This window comes from Thamnophis sirtalis, unplaced genomic scaffold, assembly GCF_051295495.1.
Source record: "Thamnophis sirtalis isolate CommonGarterSnake01/CBP01778 unplaced genomic scaffold, rThaSir2_p1.2 scaffold_3, whole genome shotgun sequence".
NCBI classification, from domain to species: Eukaryota; Metazoa; Chordata; class Lepidosauria; order Squamata; family Natricidae; genus Thamnophis; species Thamnophis sirtalis.
Genome location: NW_028261383.1, coordinates 160,409,217 through 160,436,991, shown reverse-complemented (window position 1 = coordinate 160,436,991; position 27,775 = coordinate 160,409,217). Strand labels below are relative to the sequence as shown.

General features: G+C 39.9%; 1 protein-coding gene across 1 annotated transcript in view; it reads left to right on the top strand.

Annotated features, from left to right (window-relative positions):
- Window positions 1–27,775, top strand: part of LRP1 (LDL receptor related protein 1) — a 338,552-nt gene that overhangs the window by 227,758 nt on the left and 83,019 nt on the right. The window contains exons 23-39 of the mRNA XM_087710610.1: window positions 746–946; window positions 2,034–2,279; window positions 4,450–4,647; window positions 10,601–10,805; window positions 11,768–11,932; window positions 13,027–13,271; window positions 15,328–15,459; window positions 16,816–17,043; window positions 17,714–17,888; window positions 20,133–20,227; window positions 20,492–20,641; window positions 22,727–22,870; window positions 23,576–23,701; window positions 25,462–25,593; window positions 26,787–26,921; window positions 27,033–27,162; window positions 27,489–27,615. Coding sequence (XP_087566736.1) covers window positions 746–946; window positions 2,034–2,279; window positions 4,450–4,647; window positions 10,601–10,805; window positions 11,768–11,932; window positions 13,027–13,271; window positions 15,328–15,459; window positions 16,816–17,043; window positions 17,714–17,888; window positions 20,133–20,227; window positions 20,492–20,641; window positions 22,727–22,870; window positions 23,576–23,701; window positions 25,462–25,593; window positions 26,787–26,921; window positions 27,033–27,162; window positions 27,489–27,615 — 2,834 coding nt within the window. The remainder of the gene's footprint in view (window positions 1–745; window positions 947–2,033; window positions 2,280–4,449; window positions 4,648–10,600; window positions 10,806–11,767; window positions 11,933–13,026; window positions 13,272–15,327; window positions 15,460–16,815; window positions 17,044–17,713; window positions 17,889–20,132; window positions 20,228–20,491; window positions 20,642–22,726; window positions 22,871–23,575; window positions 23,702–25,461; window positions 25,594–26,786; window positions 26,922–27,032; window positions 27,163–27,488; window positions 27,616–27,775) is intronic.

Sequence of the window (27,775 nt, the reverse complement as noted above, 5' to 3'; positions counted from 1 at the left end):
TGGTCTGCTAAATAATGAATCAGCAAGGAGCTATACATTTCTCATCTTTAAATAAAAAGTCTAGCATGATCTATGTACTCCGCATTCTCTTCAAAGCTTATATTATTTTGTATCATTATAATTGCTGCAGTAGTGTCCATGAAGAAGAGAAACTGTGTGCAAACCCAAACATGCACATCTCATAGCTTACTTGACCTACCAAAAACACACATCAGTTGACGCTTTTGTATTATGCAATACAAGTCAAACAACAGCCTGGTGTATATGATCTTGTTTATTCTTTGGCCCTTAGAATCTCTTACTAATCCAGAGAAACAGAATTATGTAGATTTGAGAGCTTTTTCAGGGTGCTTATTCTTCTGAGAAGGGTGTGGGGGAGTGGGATGTAAGAAAACAATAAGTTGCTGTTTGAGAAATTGTGAAGATTACAGCTGGATCTACTCCTGAGTTTTTATGTTTGTTTTATACTCTTTTTTTCCCACTGATTTCCTGATTACTGCTTTGTCAGTTAAAAGAGTGTGATTTGGGAATATATGGCTAAAAAAAAAAAGAGCGGGAGGAAGCAGTCCTCAAAAAGAGAACAAGGCATCTGCCTCTCCTCCCCAGTATACACATAGAGGAAATTCCAGATTTTCTTTTTTTCACTTTTCTCCTTTGTGTTTCTTAGGAATTTTAAAGATTATATAACATCATATATACATTAAAAAGATGAAGTGCTCTTAACTCTGTCTCCCTTTCTTTCCAGCACGGTGCATCAGCAAAGCTTGGGTATGCGATGGAGACAATGATTGTGAGGACAATTCTGATGAAGAGAATTGTGAGTCTTTGGTGTGCAAACCACCCTCCCACACATGTGCCAATACAACATCTATCTGCCTCCCTCCTGAGAAGCTGTGCGATGGAAATGATGACTGTGGGGACGGGTCTGATGAAGGGCAACTCTGTGGTGAGTGTCAGGCAAGGAACAAATTATTTGGTCTTATGTCAATGTTGTCCTTTCTCTAAATCAGTGTTTCCCAACTTTGGCAACTTGAAGATGTCCGGACTTCAACTCCCAGAATTCCCCAGCCAGCGAATGCTGGCTGGGGAATTCTGGGAGTTGAAGTCCGGACATCTTCAAGTTGCCAAGGTTGAGAAACACTGCTCTAAATGACCTTTTCCAACCTACTATCTTCTCAGGAACTTGGGAGAATAGCTCCCAGAATTCCTGGAGAACATATCTCTAGGCCAGGCTGTCAAACTCATGGCCTGCAGGCCGGATAAATCATGTGCTGTCCAGTTTAGCGAAGGGGGGAAAAGTCCCAATACGTCACGTGACACTGCCGTGATGATGCGAGTTTGACACCCCTGCTCTAGGCTCTTGCACGTTTTAAAAACTATTGAGAAGTTAACCTCCATTTTTTTCCTAAGATGAGGACATCTTGTTCATCTCTTGTGAAAAGTGATAGCCACAAAAATATGTTGCAGGAGATGTAAATATTGGATAGGCGTTGCTTGCTAATGTCTAATGTATCAGCGTAAACCGATACAGATACTGTTTTAATTCGTTTGAAGAAAGAAGGCAAACATCGTAGATAAAGCTAATGTAGAGGTCTATAAATCTTCCTAGTAAACAGTGAGTGAATTGTTTGGATATTACACAGTTTAATGAGTTAGAAAGTTCAAGACTGTTGGTCTCATTAGTCAAAATGAGGCCATTGATGCTGTGAATTGAGCAGTAGGAAACAACTTTTGGACCAGAGATTATTATCTAAACCCTTACTTACAAATGTGCAGTAGAAGATGCTTATTCCATCCTCTTGGTAGTAAATTTCAGGTGACTTGCATTTGTACATGGAACTCAGAGACATCCGTTAATTCATTGGAGGACTGAGAAATTGGAGCCAAAGATTCATCGTGGTAGTGAAGTGATAGGGAGCTTGTTTGTGGTATAGAGCTTGTTTTGGTAGAGAACTTATTAAGCAATTGTGTGTGGACAAATTGAGCTTGAATTTCTCTCCATCGTTTTCTGTGCTGTTTCTGATCTCATCCAGATCTTTGCTCTCTGAGCAATGGGGGCTGCAGCCACAACTGCACAGTAGCACCAGGCGAGGGCATTGCCTGCTCGTGCCCTCTAGGAATGGAGCTTGGTGCTGATAACAAGACCTGCCAGATCCAGAGCTACTGTGCCAAGCGTCTCAAGTGTAGTCAAAAGTGTGAGCAGTTCAAGTACAATGTGAAGTGCTCTTGCTATGAAGGATGGATGCTGGAGTCCGATGGCGAGAGCTGCCGCAGTTTGGGTAAGTCCTCAGTGAGCTCTGTCTGCTTCAAAACAATGTGTTGGGCTCATTGAAAGGCAGGGGCAGTGGATATCAGATTTTCTTAAAAAGAGGCTGAAAATCTGGGTGATCTTATGCACTGAATACAGCATTTTTTGCCTCCTGAAACCCCGTCCACTTCACCGTGCATAGCCGTGCATAGCCTTTAGGAGGCTTCCAGAGTGCTCCTGGGGGCTGGGGAGGGCAGAAATGAACGGAAAACGGGCTGTTTTTTGCTCAATTCCCCCCCAGCCCCCAGGAGCATTCTATAAGCCTCCTAAAGGCTATGCATGCCCTTTTTTTGGGGGGGGGGAATAGGCCTGTTATTGCGAAAAATAACATTTTTGGGAGGTCTGCAGAATGCAAAAACTTTTTTTAAAATTTGCCTCTTGAAAATCTTGGTGTGTCTTATACTCCGGTGCATCTTATACTCTGAAAAATACGGTAGTTGGGATAACATTTCACCCATTAAATGACAAGCGTGCTCTTAGCATCTTGGAAATGAAACCAATCTTGGCTTCATTTGCGTAAGCACATACTTTTAAATATCTGTTCCTCAGAATCACACTTGACCCTTTTTAGAAATATATTTTTAAAAGAACATTCACCCACAGCCATTATTTTACAATTTGTGAAATCATCCCTTCATCTGGAGGAAGATTGCTTTAAAGCAGGGGTCTCCAACCTTGGAAACTTTAAGACGCTGGCTGAGGAACTCTGGGAGTTGACGTCTACAAGTCTTAAAGTTGCCAAGGCTGGAGAGCCCTGTTTTAAAGAGTATTCCAGCCTGTATTTCAATCAGTTTGGAAACACAATTCTTTTCAGAACTGAGGAGGAGATATTGTCCTTTGTTTCCCTTCATCAAAATACTCTCCTTCTGGCCAATAACTGCTAAACATCTGGCTTTGGTCATCAGAAAAAAAAATCCTCTTGACACTCTTTTCCCCCACGGACTCCACGTGAGGAGGGTCTGAACAGGTGTTTGTTCTGAAACACATCACTTCTCATAATAGGTTGCGGGTTGATTCTTGAGGGTGTGTGCGGTGGATTCACTGTGATTCTTCTACTGTTCTTGAGGGTTTACAACGAATTGCTTGTGAAACTGTAGGCCAGAGCTGCTTTCACAAGAGTATACTGTGTCTCCTATATGATTCACTGAGACCTAATGGGGAATCATAGGATGGACTGAGAAGATTCGCTTTAAATGAAGAACTGATTCAAAACTTGAATGCTAGACTGCATCCAGGATTTGGCTTAAACTGTAAAAAGTCTCTTATGAAGAAAAGCTTTAGAAGAGGACATCTTTAGGAGAAAAGGGAAGAGGACTAGATGGAGCCCACTGGGATTTTTTTTTCTGCAGGATACCAATGCACAGACACCCCCCAATTCCATCCCTCTGGAAAAATAGCAAAGCCCAAATCGTAATGAGGGATGGAGTGTGGGTAGGTCCCTTGAATCTGTTTTGTATGTGAGAAGAGTAGTAGGTCAGTCTAAGATTCTTGCCTTTTTGGAAAACTGAATGGGAAAGAGACCCAAAGTGGAGCTAGCAGGAGGGGAGGGGGAAGTCCAGCTTGGTGTTTTCCGGCAGTCAAGAAACACAGCAGTGTTCCTGTCCTTTAGGGACTTGCCTCATTCTGCCATGTTGCCGCTGGCAGGCAAAAGAAAGGCAGCTCTGTTCCCAGGGCTCTAGGGAAGGCTGGAAGAAGGGAGAATTTTAAAAAGATGCATGTTGTTCGGTTGCAGCGTGGCATTCATTCCCTCCTGTATGAAAAAGGGGAGGCTCATGCGAGAGCTTTGGACCTTTGCCTATGGGAATCGCCGTCCGCAGATTACCTTGTGACATGAATAAGTACTAGGATAATGAGCCCTTGTCCATATTTCAGGGATTGTTATTAATAATTTATAATGATTTATGGCAGTGGTTATGTTCATTAAAATCCCAGACCTGACCGTCTTGGCAGAACAGAGATGAATAAAATTGGAAAGGCAGAAATGATTTTTAAAACTCGGAAGATTGAAAGCTAATTTGTTCGAAATCTATTTTCAAGTGGAAGAGTTTGCTGCAGGAGCACCTCTTAGGGGATGCTCCAGGGTTTGAAGATCATGAAAATATAATAGCAGCAGTGATCAACATTCTTCTTTCCATTTTTAGACCCGTTTAAGCCTTTCATCATCTTCTCCAATCGCCATGAGATCCGGCGTATTGACTTACACAAGGGAGATTACAGCGTCTTAGTGCCTGGTTTGAGAAACACCATTGCCTTGGACTTTCATCTGAATCAGAGCTCCCTCTATTGGACTGATGTAGTAGAAGACAAGATATACCGGGGGAAATTGCATGAGAATGGAGGTGAGTACAGAGTGGCTTTGGGCCAGACACTCTCTCTTAGCCCTAGGAAAAAGACAATGGCAGACCATTTTCAAAAACATTACCAAGAAAACTGCATGAAATTTTACAGGCGGTCACCAAAGACTGACTCAAAGGCACATAGACATGCATCTGCGCACAGATGTGATTGCTGTAGAATGGTACCTTTTTTCCAAAATATCCCCCCCCCCCCTCAAAGTTTATACTTTTAAAATATGATTTGCTTACAATCCATTCCAACCAGGACATTTAGGCTTCCTTCTCAACCTTGTATTCAAGATGGAACCACAGTAAAAAAACAAAAAAAGAATTATGCATAAGTTTGTTCTGCTGTTATCAGCTGTTCAAACTTTTAAGAATGATTGATGGGTATATATATATATATATATATATATATATATATATATATATATATATATATATATATATATATATATATATATATATATATATATATATATACTTAAAGTCACAACCCCTGGTATGCCCAAGTGTGGGAGGAAGGTCACACTTCCACTCTCTGTCATTAGGCTCGTCACAAGAGTCCATCCAGACAGAAACCCAATATTTTTACTGTTGCCTTTGTTATATTTGTGTTTTTATTTACAAATATAATTTATTTTATTATACGAATCCCAGTAAGGATATGGCTAGCTGATGAGAGCTAAATAGCTTGAAATAGATCTATACTAGTCTTCCTTTATTTATTTATCAGCACAAATAAAAACACACACACACACACACACATATATATATATATATATATATATATATATATATATATATATATATATATATATATATATATATATATATATATATGATTTATTTATTTATTTATTTATCAGCACAAATAAAAAATATATATAATTAAAATATGAAATAACAGGGCCATTGGAGTTGGTTAAACAATACTGAAGCTTTTTAGGGCTACGGTGCTTTTAAATAAAAGCTTTTATTTGCTTCCTGTCTGGCATAGCTGATGAATTGCTTCTTTGTTGGTGAAGTTCTTTGCAGTTCATTATTTTAATTAAGGGTCTATTTGTTTTTACTTTAATTGCAAATGAAAATAAAGCTTTGGCAATATTTTTATTTAAAGAAAAGAAGCTTGATGAAGGGGCAATTTTGACCAAAGCAGCAACAGAGACTGCTTAAACCTTTTGTTACTGACAATTTTTCAGTTTCAGATTGGCGCATGTAATTCATGTGTGTGTTTGTGAAAATAATCACATATCTTTTTTAAAAAAATGCTTTTGGAGAGAAAAATGTACATAGCAATCAAAAAGCACTTTCCCTGTATTAGGAACCCAGCATCTTTTCTTGCAGGGAAGCTGAGATAAAGTGACAGTCTTGTAGGAGGTGTTCCCTCCTTTGAGCATCTGTAGAGTTTGTTGGCGGAAAGTGGGCACATCTCACCTCACCTGAACTCTCAGTTCTGGATAATGGGGCCCTGTCTCTTAACGTAACTCATAAAGCTGAGGAAGAGAAGGAATAACTGTCTCTCATCTCTCTGTTGATCAGAGGAAAAAGCAACAACTGAGCGATATCAATCCTTCCATCATAGTTCAGACAAACCAGGACTACTCATTTGTTTAATGAGTGCCTTAGTCCAGTCCGCAAACAATGAGTTTGGCAGTGTGGAAGCTTCCAGTGTTAATATGGCTTTCAAGGCTGACAGGTTTTCAGGAACACTGAAGGAGTGTTTTTGCCCCTCAAAATATATAGGATAAATCTAACAACAACAACTCCCATCTCACTTTAGGTCATTCTTGACTTATAGTCGTTCATTTAGTTACGGGGGGGGGGATTTATGGTCATTTTTCACACGTATGACAGTTGCAGCATCCCAGGGTTACATGATCAAAATTCAGACGTTTGACTACTGATTCATTTATAATGGTTGCAATGTCCCGGGGTCATATAATCAACCTTTTGTGACGAGCAAAGTCAATGGGGAAGCTAGATTCACTTAACAACTGTGTTACTAAACAACTGCAGTGATTCACTTAACAACTGTGGCAAGAAAGGTTGTAAAATGGGGCAAAGTTCAGTTAACACCTGTCTTGACAACATCAATTTTGAGCTCAATTGGGGTTGTAAGTCAAGAACTAACAGTATTTGTTGAAATAAAAGCGCTTTTATTTTCTGGTGGCTATGAGGAGGGATGCAAAGAAGCACAGGTCATAAGTCGAGAACTATCTCTACTTCTTACAATTTGCCTCCTTGGTTTTATTTTGTGGTTTGTTTACGACCATTTGGCACAGGTGCTGTTCAGCATTTTATTTTGGATTTTGAAATCTGTGTCCCTGTTTCTTTTTAAAGATTGAGATCAATTCAGGAAGGTAACGTTATGAGTAACAGAAAGGTTGAGCCACTCAGTGCTCTGCATAGTAGCCATGGATTAGGAAAGAGAGGAGGAACAGAAACTTGGTTTATGACTGACATAAAGTCTAGGACTCATTGCTTCACTAAGTTAAGATAAAGTGATAAAGGAGAATGAAACTTTGCTTTGCAACTGTACCCAGATATTGCTGGGCACAACTTTGCTTGGAAATGAGGGATAGAAATTTGTTTTGACTGACATAGGACCTGGCCAATCTGCATTGTGCACATATAGCTTCTCCTTAATTAAGATTTTTGAAACATCTTGAAGGTAGTTCTGGGGAAAAGGCTGGACCTTTGCCACATTTGTGGTCAGTGTGCTTCCACTGAGAGCTTGCCATCCATTAAGTAAGCTGGGGTATTGGAAATCAAATCCCAAAGGGCCACATTATTAAGCAGTTGCCAGCTTCTTGCATTATAATAAGCTCTTTTTGCTGGTTCTGGAAGAGTAAATAAATAGATAGATAGCAGACTGAGCCCCAGTGATGAGGAACAAATGCTCTTGGGGGTGATTAGATTAGCATTTCTAATCTGTGTGTGGTAATTGAAAGCCAGTTAACTCAAAGCACAGCAGGCTTTCAGTTTCAATCCATGAGACGTTGCCCTCAAATAAAGCAGCCACGTGTGGCTAACCATATGGCAGCTACAGGATCCTCTTCACTAGGATTCTTGGGAACGGAAGGATCTTACAAATTTTATCTTTAAAATTCTTTGAAGTAATTATTGTAATCACCAACGCAAAACCTTGTTTAACCAACGGCTCAAAGTGTTATAATAAAGCGCTTTGTAAAATTCCCTAGGGATACATTTCTTTCCACTGACAGGAAAACGTAGAAGTGCTAGTGACTTAGTCCATCACTGCCTTGTCGTAATTTGTGCAGTGCTAAACTATCCCTTTATTGTCAACCCTAAATAGTTCATAGGTGTGAATCTGGATATATCGTATTTTAATGAAGATGTTTTTTGTGTTTAGAAAACAAAGGAATCACTCTCTTCTTTTCTGAATAGCTTCCTTTTAAGTACTTCAGTACAGGTAATCCTTGGTTAATGACCATTCATTCAGCAACCATTTGAAATTACAAAGGCGCTGAATGAGGAGACTTGGCTGGCCCGTAAAGTTGTGGCTGTCACAGTAGTCACATGATCATAATTCAGACGCTCAGCAACCGATTCACAATTACAAGAGTTGCAGTGTCCCACAGTCCCACCATTGTGATTTGTGACCTTCACTGCCAGCTTCCAACATGCAGAGCCAATGAGGAAGCCAACAGGAGGCCACAAATAGCAATCATCTGAAATCACACTTTATAGCCGCAGTAGGCATTGCCATCATAAATGGGTAGAGTCACATGATGTCAAGCTTTATATCCACGGCACTTAGTGATGGAGTTCCCAGTTCCAATTACTAACATCAACTGAGGATTACCTGTAAATCGGTCTATAAGCCCTTCAGGAAAAGCTGAAATGTGAAAAGGGCTTGAGATAACCTTCAAAATAATACAGTCTGTCCTTCTCTTTCTGCATTTCTACCATCAGAAATAGCAGTGTTCAATCCCTGTTAAATGATACATTCCTTCTTTTAAATGTTGATCATTATGTTAGAGTTAATTAGCATTCCCAGAGCTTCCCTAAATGATAATTACAGCCTAGCAATTGTTTCAGCAAAGAGCAGGGCCTAACCTGATTAGTGCCTCAACAGAGCTGGTGATGGGGCACTGGGTGATCAAGGAATTGCAAAATATCAGGATGAATTTTAGTATGTCCCCACTAAAGGTCTTTCCATCCCTTCTCCCTTTTCATCTAGCTATGCATTTTTAGAAGAAAACAGTCCTTTCAATTTGAAGCCTCTTGGGTTACTCAGACTTTGATTGTTGTTTAAAAAAAAACCCACTTCTTGATCTCAATAAAGCCATTTAAAATTGAAATTAGTTTTCCATGTATCTTTATTTTAATACCTAAAATTAGGACTCTTTTTACTTGTCCAGGGATTAAAGTTATAAATGAAGCTAGAAATGAGATTTTTACCATATTAGGATTGGGACAAATTTTCAAGAGAGCGCTTGATTTCTGCACATTTTTAGTTTTAATTCTTAACTGTTTTTGTTGTTAGTTGTGAAGTTGTGTCCGACCCATTGCATCCTCATGGACAACGGAGTCCATTTAAGCTCACACTGACTGCTTCAGTGACTCCATCCAGCCCCCTCATTCTCTGTTGTCCCTTTCTTCTTTTGCCCTCAATTGTTCCCAGCATTAGGCTTTTCTCCAGTGAGTCCTTTCTTCTCATTAGGTGGCCAAAGTATTTGAGTTTCATTTTCAGGATCTGGCCTTCTAAAGAGCAGTCAGGGTTGATCTCCTCTAGGACTGACCGGTTTGATCGCCTTGCAGTCCAAGGGACTGGTAGGAGTCTTCTCCATCACCATAGTTCAAAGGCCTCAATTCTTTGGTGTTCATCCTTTCTTATGGTCCAACCTTCACAGCTCAAACATTGCAACTGAAAAAAACATAGTCTTGACTAAACACACTTTTGTTGGCAGGGTGATGTCTCTGCTTTTTAGTATGCTGTCTAGATTTGCCATAGCTTTCCTCCCCAGGAGCAAACGTCTCTTAATTTCTTGGCTGCCATACCCATCTGTGGTGATCTTCGAGCCCTAACTATACTATACTAACTTAACTGTTAGTATAGCCAAAAATTATGACGTGTGGTATGTAACTATAGCCTATGTCTAAATAAAAGATAGCAGATAGCTTGGAGGAATTCCTATTTTACCCAATGGAAAGAAAAGCGGCATGCTGAAAATAATTCTCTTGTAGGCTCTTTGGAATGAATTCAGCTTCATGTATTCTGCTTTAATAACTCCAGCGATTTAGCAAAAGCATGGTTTCTTTCTCAGAATGGATTATATTTTACAGATCACAATAAATTTACTAATCTCTAAGGTGGCTATAGTCTGTCCATTGCTAGTATATTGTAAGATACTTCATGAAGACAGCATTGAATTCTAGATCATCTTTCCCCAACTTATCATTCAGATGTATGGGCCTGAATTCTGAGAATTCTTCAGCCCATGTAGTCACAGGTGAGAATTCTGGGAATGGAAGTCCATATAAATAAGAGTGCACTCAAGGTGGGGAATGCTATCTTAGATCATTACTAATTCTTCAGACTGCCTGATCTAAGATCCAATAAAGAGTAGCAGCAACTCTCTTTCAGATTTTTTCTGGAATCAAATTGATTATTTAGATGTGTGGATTCTGGATATTTTCAGACTGAATAGCTTGATAATGTGGTAGGCCATGAATTAAATACGTGACAGTGTTTCTAGTGGTTCTGCTGGTCCTCTCAATGACATTTGGTATGATCCATTAAGATACCTTTCTTGAAATGTTGTTATAGAACTTGGAGGCATCTTTACCCATTTTTAATTGAGAGAGAAGTTCTTGGGAAGTTAGATCCCAGAAAAGAAAAAAATGCTTTCAACATGCAGTGAAGCTTGTCTGAATAATATGAACAATTACTGATGACTTCTATGCGAACTTTTTTTTTTTTTTACAGCTCTAACCAGCTTTGAGGTGGTGATACAATATGGGCTAGCTACCCCTGAAGGACTTGCTGTGGACTGGATTGCGGGCAACATCTACTGGGTGGAGAGCAACCTGGACCAAATTGAGGTGGCTAAGCTAGACGGAACAATGAGGAGCACCTTATTGGCTGGGGATATCGAGCACCCTCGTGCCATCGCCCTAGATCCACGATGCGGGTATGACTCTGAATGTAGGGGATGGAGAAATCTGTGGGCAGAAACTGATTTAAAAACACGGTGAAAGGTTGGGTACCACAAATAACTTCCCCATGTGGATTTTGGTAAAATGTGTTAAACTTTTAATTCATTAGCAAACCTCAACCTGCATTTAGCGTTTGCCTGGGAGGAGGCATAAACCAAATGTTCACCAGATATTTGTATCCTTAGGAGGGGGCTGGGTTTATTCTGGGATTTGACCCAAAGGGGCAAAAGCATAGAATACTGGTAGAATTTAGCATCAAGAATGCCTGGTGTTTTGTTTATAAGCAAACGTCTTTTGGCTACTAGAAAGATGCCCTGGTATTTATTACTTATGTAATATCCTGTAGAATTTTAAAAACAAATAGGTGTTCAGGATCCTTTTAAAGATCCTGTAGAATTTTAAAAACAAATAGGTGTTCAGGATCCTTTTAAAGTGTATGCCTGCACATTCCTCTACTGCAGAAATTGAATTAGATCCTCTCTGCAGTGAATCTTGAGAGAAATTCCAGCTTTCCTAAAAATATTACCAGTGTAGAAGGATACTCTTTATTCCTCTCTAATCCTTTCATAAGAGGTAGATGGGACTGATCATAAGCAGACTATTGAAGAGCACTGCAATATTTTCACATCACTTAAAAAAAATACAAAGGGAATTGTGCCATGTAGCACTGTGTGTACAGACTTTCTGAATTCTGTAGAAACAAAGCATTGCTTTTAAAAGCCTAGTCTTATAGAGTTTGGCTGGATCCCCATTCAACAGCTATGGAGTGTTGCAGAGAGGAATTCTTATCAAATCACTGTTTAGTGTCTCAAAGAGGGAATGATTTGCAGAGTGAATATTGCAGTGTTAGAATGTACGTAAACTATATTCCTGTGGCTGAAGAGGCATCTTTTTTTCTTTTGACTCTGTGTGTGTCCACTCCTCCCCCCCTCCCCAGGATTCTCTTCTGGACAGACTGGGATGCCAGCCTGCCTCGCATTGAGGCAGCTTCCATGAGTGGCCAAGGCCGACGCGTCATTCACAAGGAAACAGGCTCAGGCGGCTGGCCAAATGGGCTCACAGTGGACTACCTGGAAAAGCGTATACTGTGGATTGATGCCAGGTGCGGAGCAGCCAGACACCAAATATTCAGGGGTTGAGATTCAGGGTAGAAATTAGTCATTTCTGGGTGGTGGGAGGTGGGGTTATTGAGAAGCCAATCCAGATCCTCTTAAAATGTCCACATCTTTCCTTTTATAAAAATCTAGGTTTGGTATTTTTATTTCCACTGAGTACTGGCACTTCAAAATCTTGCTGCTCTTGCCACTTCTTCTTCCTTCCTTCTTGTATTAGCCTTGGAGATAATTTTACTTACTGAAAGATCACATATTGAATGTAATAATGCCAGTGTAATATAGACCACCATAGCTGCAATTGGGAATGGTTATCTTTGTCCAAGATATGCTTCCACCCCCCTGAAAACATTGAAAAACTGGAAGCATTTTCTTCCTGCTCTGCTAAAAAGGTTCTCTGTCTATTGGGAGTAATTCTACCTCAGTTGCACTTTGCAGGGCTATTATTTAATTGAAGAGAAAGAGAAGAGAGTCTCCTATTTTGCTGTAATATCCCATTATACTGAGAAGGCTGTAAGAACACAATAACTTCCTCTTTTCTGTCTCTCATAGTAACGATACACATAATTACTATAGTTACTATATTAATGTAATAAAACCTTAGTAAGTGAGACATTATTGGCTAGCGTATTAAATGCATTTTTTTGCTGTAGATTAGAGACTAATAAACAAATCACTGTGTTTTATAATAAACTTGGCGTGCCTTTAATAGACTCCAGGGCAACATAAAATAGGTATTTGGCTTGCTTTCCTAGAGTGATGTATTTCATGCTGGATTGCTTTCTGAAAAGAAAAGCCTTTGATCACGTTGTTATTTTTCCATTCATCTAAGTATTTTGCTCCCTCCGTCCTTCATCTTTCTTTGTTTCTCATGTCTTATTTGCAGCCTGTTTCCTCAGCCATATCTTTCATTATTTATTGATTTGATTTGTCAGACAAAAATTACACACTCGAACAAAGAAAATTAGAAAACGTTCTTGTTGTACCAGTTCTACTTTGCACTCCCATGTTCCCATGCCGCTCTTGAACTCGTCTCTCTTGCTTCTGGGAATGTTTGTGTTGATTCGCCATCTTCTTTCCCCAGGTCAGATGCGATCTATTCTGCCCTCTATGACGGCACCGGGCACATTGAGGTGCTGCGAGGCCATGAGTATCTGTCACATCCCTTTGCTGTCACCTTGTACGGTGGAGAGGTGTACTGGACTGACTGGCGCACAAATACCTTGGCCAAGGCTAACAAGTGGACAGGCCACAACGTTACGGTCGTGCAGCGAACCAACACACAGCCCTTTGATTTGCAGGTCTACCACCCCTCTCGCCAGCCTGTAGGTGAGCCATGCTAAGAGAAAGGGGGCAGTGGGGGAATGACATCAGGTTTCAGTCTGTGAAGTCAACATGGGCACCAGAAGTTTGTCACAATTGCCACAGCTGCCTACTGCTGTCTTCAAGGTAGCTAAGTCTGCCCCCAGAGACTTTGCATCTAATGGATACAGGAAGAAACAGTGACCCCCACTGATGTGTAAATGATGCAGCCGGTGGAAGCTAGTTGGGTAAAACTAGATTACCTATATCTAAGAGTGGGTGTTTTTTTTCCTTGTTAATTGGTGCCGTTCCTTTCTTTTCTTGGTGATGTAGTCCCAACGGTGCTTTCTCCAAAAAGCAGCTGGATTTTCTTGGGTTTTTTTTTTTCCTCTTTGAAAACATTTCGCTTCTCATCCAGAAACGTTTTCAAAGAAAACTACAACAACAGCAAGAAGGAAGTCCTGTTGTCTTTTGAAAAAAAAAGCACCTGTGGGACAACCATGGCCTGGATGATTGAGAATCTCCACCGACACTTGGAGATGGTAGGAATTTCACAAGAGACTCTTGATAGACAAAGCATGTGCTCTGCCAATGAGCACGGCCTCCCCCAGGCATCTATTTGCCAGTTTTTGGTATTATATCTTTCAGTAAGAAAGAATTAATTATTTGATCATAGAAGCAAAGACTAAACCATTTCTCCTTCTTATTCCTGAGTCTCCTAATAAAGGCACAGATTCTGGATTTAATTACACTGCTCTGGGACAGTACTATCTTGGATCCATTGCCACGTAGAGCTTATTTTTCAGAAACCAATGTCTATACCCATGTCTTTACCTGGTTGTATCAATCCCTAAAAGACTGCCTTTCCATAGCATGTTTAGTCATAAGCAAGACTGGTGTGCTGAAAGAACATCTAAATTATGAAGTGAGAGAGGAGCAGTTTTAAACTAAAATAATCCTTCTCTAATAAGGAAGAGGCCATTGTCATTCAGGTATGGCATAGTAGACAATGGTCTCCTTATATGGTGGTAAGATGCATATATCATATATTTTGTGCACTTAATCTGGATTACTTAAATCCTGGAGATTCTTGTCAGCTAACTTCCCTAAATTGGAAGGGGGGAAATTATTCCAGCAGTGTTACTATTATACTTGGCATGGATAGATGGATAGACAGGTAGGTAGGTAGGTAGGTAGGTACGTACGTACGTACGTACATACATACATACATACATACATACATACATATATATATATACTCACTCATTCCAAGGACTTATATACCAATTTACGTTCTGAGGTTGATGGTAAAATAACAGAATTACCTTAAAAAGACAACAAGGAATGAATTTACAGTAATTATATCTGTGTAATAAAGCTTCTCTATGGAGTGGTGCGGTGGCCTAGAAGTGGAGCTCTTGTCTCACAAACAGGAGGTTGTGAATTCGATCCTAGGTAGAGGCAGGTATTTCTCCCTCTGGCCACACTGAGAATTTATCTGCTGAACAAAATTCCGTGTTGGCGACAGGAAGGGTATTCGGCTATTAAAACACTCTGGTAGCTCTATTTAGTTGCCCAGACTCTACCCCGCAAGGGATTATGGGGTCACTAAAAGAAGATGATTAAAGCTTCACTATGTTTTATTATTAAAAATGAGATGGATACACATGAAGATTTTTTACACAATATGAAGTATTTGCACTTAGACACTCTACTTTCCGATGATTTGGAAATCCTCTGTAGGTTGTAGGATTGGCTTTTCCCCTGGTCTTACATTTTCTTTTTTGGCACTTGCACTTTTTAAGGCAGTAGGGTAGGGCTCTCCAAACTTGACAATTTTAAGACTCATGAACCTCAACTCCCACAATTCTTCAGCCAGCCATGAAGTCTTCAAGTCTTCAAGTTGTTAAATTTGGAGATCCTTGCTCTGGGGAAAGCAAAAGTACAACCCTACAATGCTGGACAATCCAGAAGTCCAGTGGCCTTTTTCCCTTGGGCTATATATGCCATTGAGCTATGCATTCTGCTTTCTTTAGAACAAAATTGTGAGGAATGTAATCTTATAATCTTTTTGTTCTTCTAGCCCCCAATCCTTGTGAGGCCAATGGAGGAAAAGGCCACTGTTCCCACCTGTGCCTCATCAACTACAATGGCACTTACTCCTGTGCTTGCCCCCACCTGATGAAGCTGGATAAGGACAATGCCACCTGCTATGGTAAAGGGAGTGGATGGGATCCAGAGTAAATCAGGAACGTCTCCTGCAAAGATAGATAATTTGATATTATAATGGTGCTTTATTGCTTCCGGTCCCTGTCTTTCCCATTTATTTTAGCTATTGATACCTCCCAGGCTATGTTTCAGAATAGTTCACAGGTTTCTAACAAATGAGAGTAAAAAGCACAGGAATGTTTAAATGTATAGCCACGCTTTCATCCTCTTGTATCAGTTTCTAAAAGACTGATTTTCCATAATATGTTTAGTCATAAGCAACACTTGTTGCGTGCTGCAACAAAACATCTAAATCATGAGGCTAGGGAGGAGCAGTTTTAAACTAAAGTAATCCCTTCTCTGATGAATTGTGTAACTGAAACCCCAAAACAAATTACTTTCCCATCTCTTCAGGCTAAATGTTTATTGATTGATTGATTGATTCAATTTGCTAATTGAGAAAAAAATTAAACTCGTCCTCAGTCTAAACTTTGGAAACTTTTAACCCCAGATCTATACTGTTAATGAATAACCCAGCGATGGCTAACCTTTTTTGGCTCAGGTGCCATAAGTGGGGGGAGCGCAGGGGGGGTCATGTGCAGGCGTGCCGCACCCATAATTCAATGCACGACACCCCCCCCAGTGCGGATGCATGTACTACAGATGCTCCCCCCCTTTTTTGCATGTTTTTTTCGCCCTCCCCAGGCTCCAGAGACTTTATAGGAGCATGGGGAGGGCAAAAACAGCCTCCCCCGCCCCCCCCCCCCCCCGGAAGCCCTCCGGAGGCTTCAGGGATCTTCAGAGCACTCAAAACGACCCTCCAAGCAAACTGGAAGTTACTTCTGGTTTGCTCGGAGGGTCATTTTGAGTGCTCCGGAGGCTTCAGGGACCTTCAGGAGGCTTCCCTGAAGCCTCTGGAGCAGTCAAAACAACATTCCGAGCAAACTGGAAGTCCGTTCCTGAATTTCCGGTTTGCCCGTAGGGCCGATTTTTTGCGCACCGGAGGCTTCAGGGAAGATCATGAAGCTTCCGGAGGGCCTCCATGGGGCCTCCGGGGGGGTGGAGGGTGGAGGAGGCTCTTTTCAGCCTCCCCAGGCTCCTATAAAGCCTCTGGAGCCTGGGGAGGGCGAAAAATGGCTTTAAAAAAGGGTGAACTCAATTGGCCAGCGCACACATGCATGCTAGTCAGCTGACAGGGCAGCGCCTCGCATGCCCTGACAAATGGCTCCGCATGCCACAGGTTCGCCATCACTGGAATAACCTATTTAAGAATCTTGCAGGTTTTGGAAAGTCTTTATACTGGCAGAGTCCTGATGATAGTGAGTTTCCATTACCTGGTCTTGTCTTTTCTCCCCATCTTCAGAATTTAAGAAGTTCTTGCTTTATGCACGCCAGATGGAAATCCGAGGTGTGGACATTGACAACCCTTACTACAATTACATTAACTCCTTCACTGTGCCTGACATTGACAATGTGACTGTGGTTGACTATGATGCTCTGGAACAACGCATCTATTGGTCAGATGTCCGCACACAAACCATCAAGCGGGCCTTCATCAATGGAACTGGCGTTGAAACGGTTGTTTCTGCAGGTGTGAATTACTTATATTGTCCTCTCTTCCAAAGCTTCCCAACATTTGTGTTGCTTTTTGACTTGGCTATTGTTTAATTAAATTCTAATATTTGATGGAGAGTTTTTTTTAAAGGCACTAGAATATTTAACTTTTAATTAAATCTAATGCCAGGGACAAATAACCAGGAGCACTCATTGAGTTCAAAGCAGAGAAAAGTTTATTATCGCTATCTATAAACAAGAATCTGGTCAAATAATGGCCAAAACTAAATTGGCGCTAGATAAGGGTCAAAGGAAAGTCACAAGTGGCTGACTTAGGTCTCTTGTGGGAACGCAAATATTCCAAACTGATGACATGTTTAATCTCACCCTGAGGCTCAGCCTGCAGGTCTGCTACATCTATATTCCTTGCAGTTTCTTATCATTATTCTACATCAGGGATTAGATATTTTTGCAGGATTCATTGCGGGAGTCACAAAACTCCCATCATTTTTCAGTCTTTGTTTTTGTTTTAAATTAAGGGAATAAATGGGCAATGTGGCCCCCTCTGGCAGCACATCCTAACTTTCTTTGTGCCTTTCTGGATTTCACATTTATGCCTATTTATTTATTTGATTTATATAGCCACCCATATATGACTTTGGGCAGCTTACAGCAGTTAAAGAAATACATTGTCTATTACTTTGCAGATTTACCCAACGCTCATGGCTTGGCTGTGGACTGGGTCTCAAGGAACCTTTTCTGGACCAGCTATGATGCCAATAAAAAACAGATTAATGTTGCCCGTCTAGATGGCTCCTTTAAGAATGCTGTGATTCAGGGATTGGATAAACCTCATTGTTTGGTGGTTCATCCTCTCAAAGGGTAAGTCTGAATCAACCAAGAATGCTGATGAAGTTAAACAATAGGATGGAGTTTCTGAAAAACAGACTGAAACACTTTCACTTTCCTTTTAAATTAATAGCTTTTTAGTATTATTTCTGAATTTATTAACTACATGTTATTTAAACAAGACCCACGAATTGAGTTTTACTGTTGGTCTATTTCACTACAGTTCAATTACAACTAATGGCAGTTTATCTGGGAAATGTTAAAACCTGAAACTAAAGTTACCCGCTTCCTTGTAAATACATCAGAGGAGAGCAGTGTATGTTTCCACAGTGAATGTATAATCTGAATAGGGAATTAAATGGAAAAATTGGAATGGCAATTATGCAATTTCCCTGCTTCTTTCTCAAGATTTTACAGAGACTGGATTTTCTTAACATATTTTTTTCACTTTTAGAAGTAAAGAAAAGTAGAAAAAGTAGGAGAAATAAGGTTTATTTCTACAATACATGTCCTTTTGTAACCCTAGGATCTGCAGGAACATACCCTATTTTTTGGAGTATAAGACGCACTGGAGTATAAGATGCACCAAGATTTTGAAGAGGCAAATTAAAAAGTTTTTGCATTCTGCAGACCTCCCCAAAATGGCCCATTTTTTGCAGAAATGGGCCCTATTTTGTCAAAAAAGAGGGCATGCATAGCCTTTAGGAAGCTTGTAGTGTGCTCTGGGGAGGGGGGGGGGAAGCAAAAAATACCAGCCTGTTTTTTGCAAAAACGGGCCCTTTTTTGTCAAAAAAAAAAAAGGGCATGCATAGCCTTTAGGAGGCTTATAGAATGCTCCTGGGGGCTGGGGGATAGACGGTTTGTTTTTTGCTCATTTCTGCCCTCTCCAGCCCCCAGGACCACTCTATAAGCCTCCTAAAGGCAATGCACGGCCATTTTGGTGAAGGGGGCGGGGTTTCAGAAGGCCAAAAATGCTGTATTCAATGTATAAAATGCACCCAGATTTTCAGCCTCTTTTTTGAGGGAAAAAGGTGTGTCTTATACTCCAAAAAATACAGTAATATGACATAGGTCCCATAATTCCAGAGTAAGATAATATAACATTCTTTAGGTGTTTTGGTATAACCTTCAATTTTTTGCTGGAGGGGATCTTTCTTTGGCATGTGTTGAAGTTCTTAAGTATTGCTTGTTCTGATCTATTTTAAGCTCTTCTTGCAAGATACTTAGGACTTGACTATTCTGTTTTGTTCTTTTGTCCTCTTTTTAAAACAAAACTTAGGGTTTGGGAAGTTATTTCTTAAAATTTCTGAATGAATCCAACAGGCATGCCTAAGTGGATTTACTTGATGCCTAAGCCTCATAACCGGCTCTGTAGCATCTAGACATTCTTCCTTCATCTTCAGGCCATCCACAGCCCAATAGGAAGAGGAATATAATTGCATTCAAGAGTCTAGCTCCCTTCAGAAATAAAAATGCTGTTTTTTGAATGGTATAAAGAAGCTGTTTTAGAGAGAGATGCTTTTCACGACTGAAAATCTGTCTTGAGATGTATCAAGGGCTGGGTATGTGTGAATGTGAACATACCAGCTAGTTTATGACATATTATTAAGCAAGGTAAACTATTTTTCATTTGGCAAGAGGCTGCTCATCAAGGAGATACCTGTGTTGGAAGGATCCTTGATGCTCTTGTTTTCTTGTTAACTAGGGAACATCATCAATTGGAGTAAGGAGTAAGGAGTGTTGTTTGCTCTCAGTTTATATTCTGGTAACTTGCCTGTCTCTGTAGGTGGGGGAGGTCTTGGAGATTCTTTGGTTGGGCTGTTTACTGATGGCTCTTTGGCAGTTTCTTGATTGGGTATTGTTTACTTGACTGTTGGTCTGAAGTTAACTTTGGAATTAATCTATACTGATCCGGAGTGTTGATTACTGGTGGAGAAGTGTTTGGAACCTTTTTTCTTTTCTTTTGGGCTGGTTGATTATCTCTTTTGCGTTTCTCATCTTCAGTAACTTTAAGATGGATGGATTTTTAACTCCAGAATTCCGGGAGCATGCTGGCTGAAGTTGAGAAACATTCATATAAACCTTTTTTCTACTTGACAAAATGTTTGGAAGAAAAGGATAGAAATTTTGATTTGCTGTCCACCACCCTACTTAAGGTGTTCTTTTCTTCAGATCAATTCTTGACAGTGTAAAGCAAATGGTAGGGACATTTCCAGGGGATAATCAGCCAATGTGGGGAAGGGTATAGCATTGAATGGTGATTCCTTTGTTTCATAGGAAACTCTACTGGACAGATGGAGACAGCATCAATGTCGCCAACATGGATGGAAGCAACCGCAGCCTTCTCTTCACAAACCAAAAAGGGCCTGTTGGTATGGAAGCTATTTGCATGGTTTCTGTTGTAGCATCGTTATGTGAAATGACGATAAAATACATGGAAATGGTAGAATTTGTATCATCTCCATAATGTCAGTGCAGGTGTCTAGTTTATACAATCAGAAATGACAGATTGCTCCTTCTTCCAATTGGTCTATTACTTTTTAAAGCCACCCATGACAACGCTTTAGGTACAACCTACCCTTGCTGCTTACTCTTTTGAGTCCATGCTAAAATAATAATATTTTTTTTAATGTTAGGGCTCTCCATTGACTACAAAGAAAACAAGCTATACTGGATAAGCTCTGGCAATGGCACCATCAATAGATGCAACTTCAATGGCAGCGGTTTGGAGGTGTTGGAGACTATGAAGAACCAGCTACGCAAAGCCACAGCATTGGCTATAATGGGTAAGAGACAGTGGATAATGTATGGTTGTTTTTTTTCCCATGCTGTGATTTGCATGGAGAGTAGATCTTATTTCTCATTTTTGTGGGCTCATTTACGAAGAACCTTTTTGTGGCTTATAGTAGAGATCTCATTTCCTGACATTTTGCTTTTGTTTCAAAACATTGCAGTCTTCTGCATTCAGAAATTACTGCATTGTTTTCCGAAAGGTATCATATTGAGACTGTGATTTCCATAATTAAATCTCCATGATAGTTTTCATCATAATACCCAGTTGAAAGCATCTATATCTAAGATGTACTGCGTTAGTATTCATATAACTTATTTGAGGACTATATTCTTTAATCTATTTTACTATTGCTAAAAATGTATTTTATGAAGAGTTAAAAGTCTTAAAATAAACTGATGCTACAAAAGTTAAATCCCTTCCTTTTAGTACCTACGCACAACTTAGCATGATTGTTAAAGCTTTTAACAATGTGTTTAATATAATATACCTGTATTTCATAGCTGGATGTGTGGAAACACATTTTTAATCTTTTTCTTAATTTACATACACAGGGATGACAATAGATTTTCCTGGCTAATACCAGAGCCAGGAAACCACCAAACTAATGCTACAGCAATTTGAGGAAACTAATATTTAACTGGTCTACATATACACTAAATGAAACAACTCAAATTTGGATGTGCAATTCCAGGTCCTCAAGATTCTCAGCAATAGCCAGCATAGCCCATGTTTAAATTAAAATAAGTGGTTTGCTTGGATGAAACAAAATTAATGTAGTTCAGTATTACAAGGTTAAAGTTCTTGGATTCATTGCATTTGATGGATAAAAATCAAATGAAAAGTATCTTAATGCAGAAGCATACCCTTTAAAATTATTTTAAAATTTCAGCGAGTGCTACAGAGTTCAGTTACTCCTTATTTAATGACCATTCATTCAGCAACCATTCAAAGTTGTAATTGTTCTGAACAAGGGAGACCTACAACTGGTCCTCATACTTGTGGCTGTCGCATTGTGTCCATAGTCACATATAATGTAAGCCAGATGCTTGGCAACCAGCTCACAATTACGAGGTTGCAGCATCCTGCAGTCATATGATTACCATCTCTGACATTTGCTGCTGGTTTCCAACAAACAAAATCAATGGCGAAGCCAGCAAGCCAGCAGGTGGCAAGATCTTTGACTGTAGGATACTGCAACTGCACGGGGTTTGCCTAACAATAACTAGGAGTGCCAGAGCTGCCGGCCTAAGTCAGTGCAGTCACACAACATTCAGTGCAGTCACACAACATTTACAGTCACTTTACAACTGTGATGATTAGTTACAAAACATTTGGGCTCAATTACTATTGGTAAGTGAGGATTATTGTGTTAAATATGCCTCCCCATTCAAAGTTATCATAGTGATGAATGAATGCACTTACAATAGGTCCTTATAGTTCCATCCAATGCAGAATCCCATCATCACAAAATCACAATCTGCTCAGGTGGCACCCAGTTTGCAGTTATGATGTTGTCACAAGCACATTGATCATAATTTCCAACATTCTTTCAGCTTCCCACAAGCAAAGTCAATGGGGAAGCCAGCAGGAAATCAGAAATCACAGTCATGTGAGGTTCTTGCTTGACAACCTGTATTGGCCCCGCTTAATGATGGCAACCAGTACTGCCAGGATTGCCATTGCTAAGCACCCCAGTCATGTGACGTTGCACTGTATGATTTTGTTGTTTAACAACAGCAATTCCAGTTCAGATTGCTGTCTTAAGCCAAACCTGTAACTTTCTTTTGATTAATCAACTTTGTAATCAACTAAAATCTTTCAACTCATCATTTTTCAGTCTTCTGGCCAAGGTTCCTCATCTCATTCTTCTTTCCATCTCACTTTCTTCCCTAAGATCATATTGGTAAAATAGGGACAATATAACCTTTGTTTTTACGGGATTTCTAGAATTGTGAAAAGAATTGCAGTTTCAGTAATAATAACTTACATGGTAAGTTTATCAAGTGGGGAGCCAACTGCATTCTTTTCAATTGTGAGTTCCCTCATGGCATGTGTACGCTTCCCCTTTCTCACTTAGGTGATAAGTTGTGGTGGGCTGACCAGGCCTCTGAAAAAATGGGCACCTGCAACAAGAAAGATGGATTGGAGGCAGTCGTGTTGCGCAACAGCACCACTCTTGTAATGCACATGAAAATCTATGATGAGATCATCCAACAACAGGGTGAGTCTGGAGGGATCTTGAAGTGCTGATGCTGGGTAGCTCCGCTAGGTACAAGAGGAGAGACTGAAGAAGTAGGTTGCAAGGAAGCATCACGGAGACTCGTGAGATTCCTAAGTCAGGCAGCACAGAAAAAAAATTGTATGAACTTAAATCCACATACTCTGCCTGCCCAATCCTAGGAAGTCTAGTTTTGAATTGTTGGCATTTTGATCATTTAGCTGGAGAATTCTGGGAGTTGAAGTCCACAAGTCTTAAAGTTGCCAAGTTTGGGAACCACTGATTTAGAACAAATGAACCACACTTTTTGAGGGTCATTGTACCACTGCCCATGCCCTTGTGGGATGGTGTATAATTTACCCAAAAGTTTGGTTTAAATCTGGTAACATCACCAAAATCTTGCAAAACTCTTGGCAGTCTCAAAGGACTCGTGATGTTTAGCATTTCCATTTGAAACACAAAATGCAGTTGTGGTGTGAGAAGGTGTTAGCTTTTTTTAAATCAACTAATTGGTTCATTTTGGAAGGAGAGGATGTCATAGGGAGAAACTTCAGAAGTGTTCATGCCTGGAGACATTTACTTGCCAATTCCTTCTTTGATTTTTGTTTGGCTGTAAATTATCATATATGTGATCATCTGGTTGCAAAATAAAATCTGGACTTTGATATTGTGTGATAATTGTGCCCTTTTAACTTGTTATGGTTTCAGGTGTCAACCCTTGCAGTGTGAACAACGGTGAATGCTCACAACTCTGCCTTCCTACATCAGACACTACTCGTTCCTGCATGTGTACAGCTGGCTACAGCCTGAAGAGCGAGCAGCAGTCCTGCGAAGGTGAACAATTATAAGGGGCGGTTCTGTCTGAATGTGACCTGCAGATGTTGTTCTCCGTTCCTGGAACTTGGCTAGTTTGCCTGTATGAATCTTGAAGGGCAGCTCCCTCTGCTGCCTGTGGAATTTTCAGTTTTCTCACCGAGGCTTCTAATGAGCTTCCTGTGATGTTATCCATATATCATGAAATGGCAAAGTTGTCCTTAATTGCATATGTTCTTAATGGGAAGTTGCAGTCAGTCCTGGCTTACTTTACCTTCAAGAAATGTGTTTCTAAATATATCTTCTGTCTTCTTCACACATTCATTTTTCATGTAGACTAGATGAGAGGAAGAAAAAAAACTGGTGTCACCTAAAATAGATAAAGTGGGATGCAGCCCTAAGATGTGAAGGAGAAAAACTATAGAATTACAGGACCCAAAATGATAGGATACAGTCCTTAACATTCCCCCCCTGCCCCACACAGAATATAGCAATTAATCTTTGAACATCTGAAGAAAGGCATATCCTAGAAGGGATATTCAGAAAGCCCATTTATATATAAGATTAAACTTTCTACTCTCCCTTCTCTGGGATGCACTCTAAAAAGGCTGTGGATGATGGGTCCTAGCCTAATCATGATCTCATAATTTTGGTGGCAGGGAATGTGATATGACACTAGAAAGGAATACCTACAATCATTACTACTATAATATTGTTTGTACAGACCAACATTGATGGCACAAAGTTAATAGTTCAGTTCCTGTTTAGGAATTCCTAGCAGCTGTTTAATGCTTCCTTTCAAAGGGAAAACAGAGTCCAGCTAAAAAATAAAATGTTTCCTCCACATTTCAATCAATATTGACTTTGCTTATCTTTTAAAGTAATAATTGACTGGAGGTAGTTAGGTGAGTTAAAAGTTAATAAGTATGGTTTATTGTTTCCATGTTCTAACTTTCAACAAACTAAAACCTAGTTTCTTTTCACTAATTTTATTTCATTTCTGTTCACATGGATATATTCTATACATCCACATAGATCACAGCTAAAATTCTGGAGTTAAAATGAAGGTTTCTGTCCATTGCATTTTGTAAAAGCAACAAAACCACGCAAAATACTGGGCCAATTGTTTTATGGGGAAGTAGTGGACAGAATAGTACAATTAAGGGGGAAATAGAATACTTAAGTTCTACAAAACTCAGAGCATTAATTTTGCTTCTTAAGAGATTTATTGAAATGTCCCAAAATCTTGGCCCTTACTAATCCCACAGCTTTAAGATAGGATGAAAAATCATAGCATACTCTCCAGATTGAAAATAATTTCTCTACCAGACTCTAGAGGAAAGGAGACCCTGAAAGTCTGAAAAACAAATGCTATATTGAAGAAGCTTGAAACAGGCCTTCATTCCTTGGTCACTTCTTGATTGTAATAAAAATGTGTGTGGGTTGTTTTCTCACAACCCCAGCTGTTGTTAAGGATTGTTGTCATTAGTGAAATAGTGCCTATTTTACTTTTTTTTCCAGCCTATTGGCAGGAACCCATGGAATTATAGAGCAAAACAACTTGAACAGATCCAAGTTGGGGAAGATTGTTTTAGTCTGGAATTCTCCTGGCAGGCTTTTAGGCCAGCTCTGTGGACTGAAATTCTTTTGAGATTAGATGCTCAGAATAGAACCTGAAACTATTTGCATATAAAGGTTTCCATTCTATACATTCTTCCTTGTGCCTCTTTCTCCTTCTGATAAACTTTTTAACCTTGTGACTGTTTCTTTTTTCCATGTAGGTGTTGGCTCTTTCCTCCTCTACTCGGTACATGAGGGCATCCGCGGCATCCCATTGGATCCCAATGACAAGTCTGATGCACTGGTGCCAGTCTCTGGGACTTCATTGGCTGTCGGCATTGATTTCCATGCTGGTAAGTGGCAAATACCTGCAATGGGTTAGTCCTCTTGGGACTCTTGAGTTGGAAAAGGAAACTGCATTGATGGAAGACACTATAGCTGATGGGGAAATTGGGCTAATTGCAATTCTTAGTCTTGATTTTCTGTGAAGAGATGATGGTTAATTTGATGGGTTGCCAAAACAACAACAGAGTATAACTATTGAGGTATCAAAGTAAACAATGTATTCTGTATCCTCATATTACAGAAAAATCCAGCCACAAAACACATGTGAGGAAATCAGAGATCTCCATAATTCATTTCATCTCTGGTTAAAAATGTCTTCAGTAACCAAACAAATTATTTATATTTAAGAGATAAACCAAACCCGGCACAGTCTTGAAGCCAATCCTAAGTTATAGTTAATGCCATAACCCTATTTCTTAGTGGAGAAGAAACAGTTGATACGGGCATAAACAGGTCAATATTAACTTAATGCCCTTCCTCCACTAGCCATTTTTTTTTAGCATTCAGCTTTGAGCTTTTGCTTGGAATCTATTCTGAATCACTATCCAGAATCAGTTTGCTGTTACACAGTATATTGCCAAAGTAATGACAAAAACAGATGTGACTAAACTCGCTGATTCATTCACTTTAATTCCAAGAAGAACACATATTGAACAAAAGAAATTAAGTGCATTTTACTAAAATGGTAAATGTATGCAAAAAAACAAACAAACAACTATTTCGAGAGATTTGTTTCTTGATGAGACAAAGTCTTAGCCTCGAAACAACTACGGTATATTTATGAAGAACTGTGTATTAAGCAAAAATTAGTTATTAAGTGCGTCATGCTCCAAAGTATTCTTAAAATAATATACATAATACCAATCAATATTGCAGCTAGTTAGATAAATTATCGGTGTACATTGTACCAGAATTTAATGATAGAATTAAACTTTTAACTTCCTCAAGCCTGGGATTGTGCGCTTTCCTCAAGATGTTTTGTTTATGGTCTTTGTGGCTAAAGGTGTTAGAGGCCCACTAAAGCTGCTACTCTGCCTTTACTAATTTGAATGTACTGTCAGGTGCTGAAAAGAAATGGGTTTGGGGAACCCAGGAACTGATTTGGGGGATTATCAGGTGACTCAAATAGTAGTTACTCATTGCATAGAATCACACCAAACCTCCTCTTTCAATCTGCCATATGTGTTTTTCTCTCCTTCAGATAATGACACTATCTATTGGGTGGACATGGGTATGAGCACAATCAGTCGAGCCAAACGGGACCAGACCTGGCGAGAGGATGTCGTGACCAACGGCATTGGCCGAGTGGAAGGGATTGCTGTGGACTGGATTGCAGGTGTGGCTGCGAAAATGAGCAACTGAGTGTGGAAAGGAAACCCTCCTTCTCATGAGAATTAAAGGAAGGAGCAATCCATTAAGTCCTAACCTTGTATCTCTTTTCCTCCAGGAAATATCTATTGGACAGACCAGGGCTTTGATGTCATTGAAGTCGCCAGGCTCAATGGTTCATTCCGCTATGTAGTGATTTCACAAGGATTGGATAAGCCACGTGCCATTACGGTACACCCAGAGAAAGGGTAAGATTCCTTTACATTGAGCACAATTTCTTAGACTGGTCATAATAGAAAGAAACAGGTTGGGAGTGTATTTGAGGCATTTGAACGATGATGGATTGGGATTGGGGAAAGGCAAGACTCCCAGTTGTGGGAATAGTCATCCCAATGCTTTAAAGGCCATCCAATTGGAAAAGGCTATTCCTAGATCTTGCATGGATATTGGGTTGGCTTTTTGCTTTATTCCTTTTTTTTTTTTTTGCTACCATTGAAAATGGCAAACTAGTGACAACTGTGGCTGACATATGATATGTTAACTGTTCTGGTGCTGTCTGTGTCCACTCTTTCAGATACCTTTTTTGGACAGAGTGGGGCCAATACCCTCGCATTGAACGTTCTCGGCTGGATGGAACAGAGCGTGTGGTCCTTATCAATACCAGCATCAGCTGGCCCAACGGGATTTCTGTTGATTATGAAGTAAGGTCCTGAAGCTGTGTTAGACACATTATTAGACACAATGATGCTTGTCTGCCCAACCAAAAATCATAGTTGAGAAATGAACTTTTTTAGCATCTTAGGAATGCCTTTCCCCATTGTACCCTTAGAATAAGAGCAAATAAATAGGATTATGTGCTTT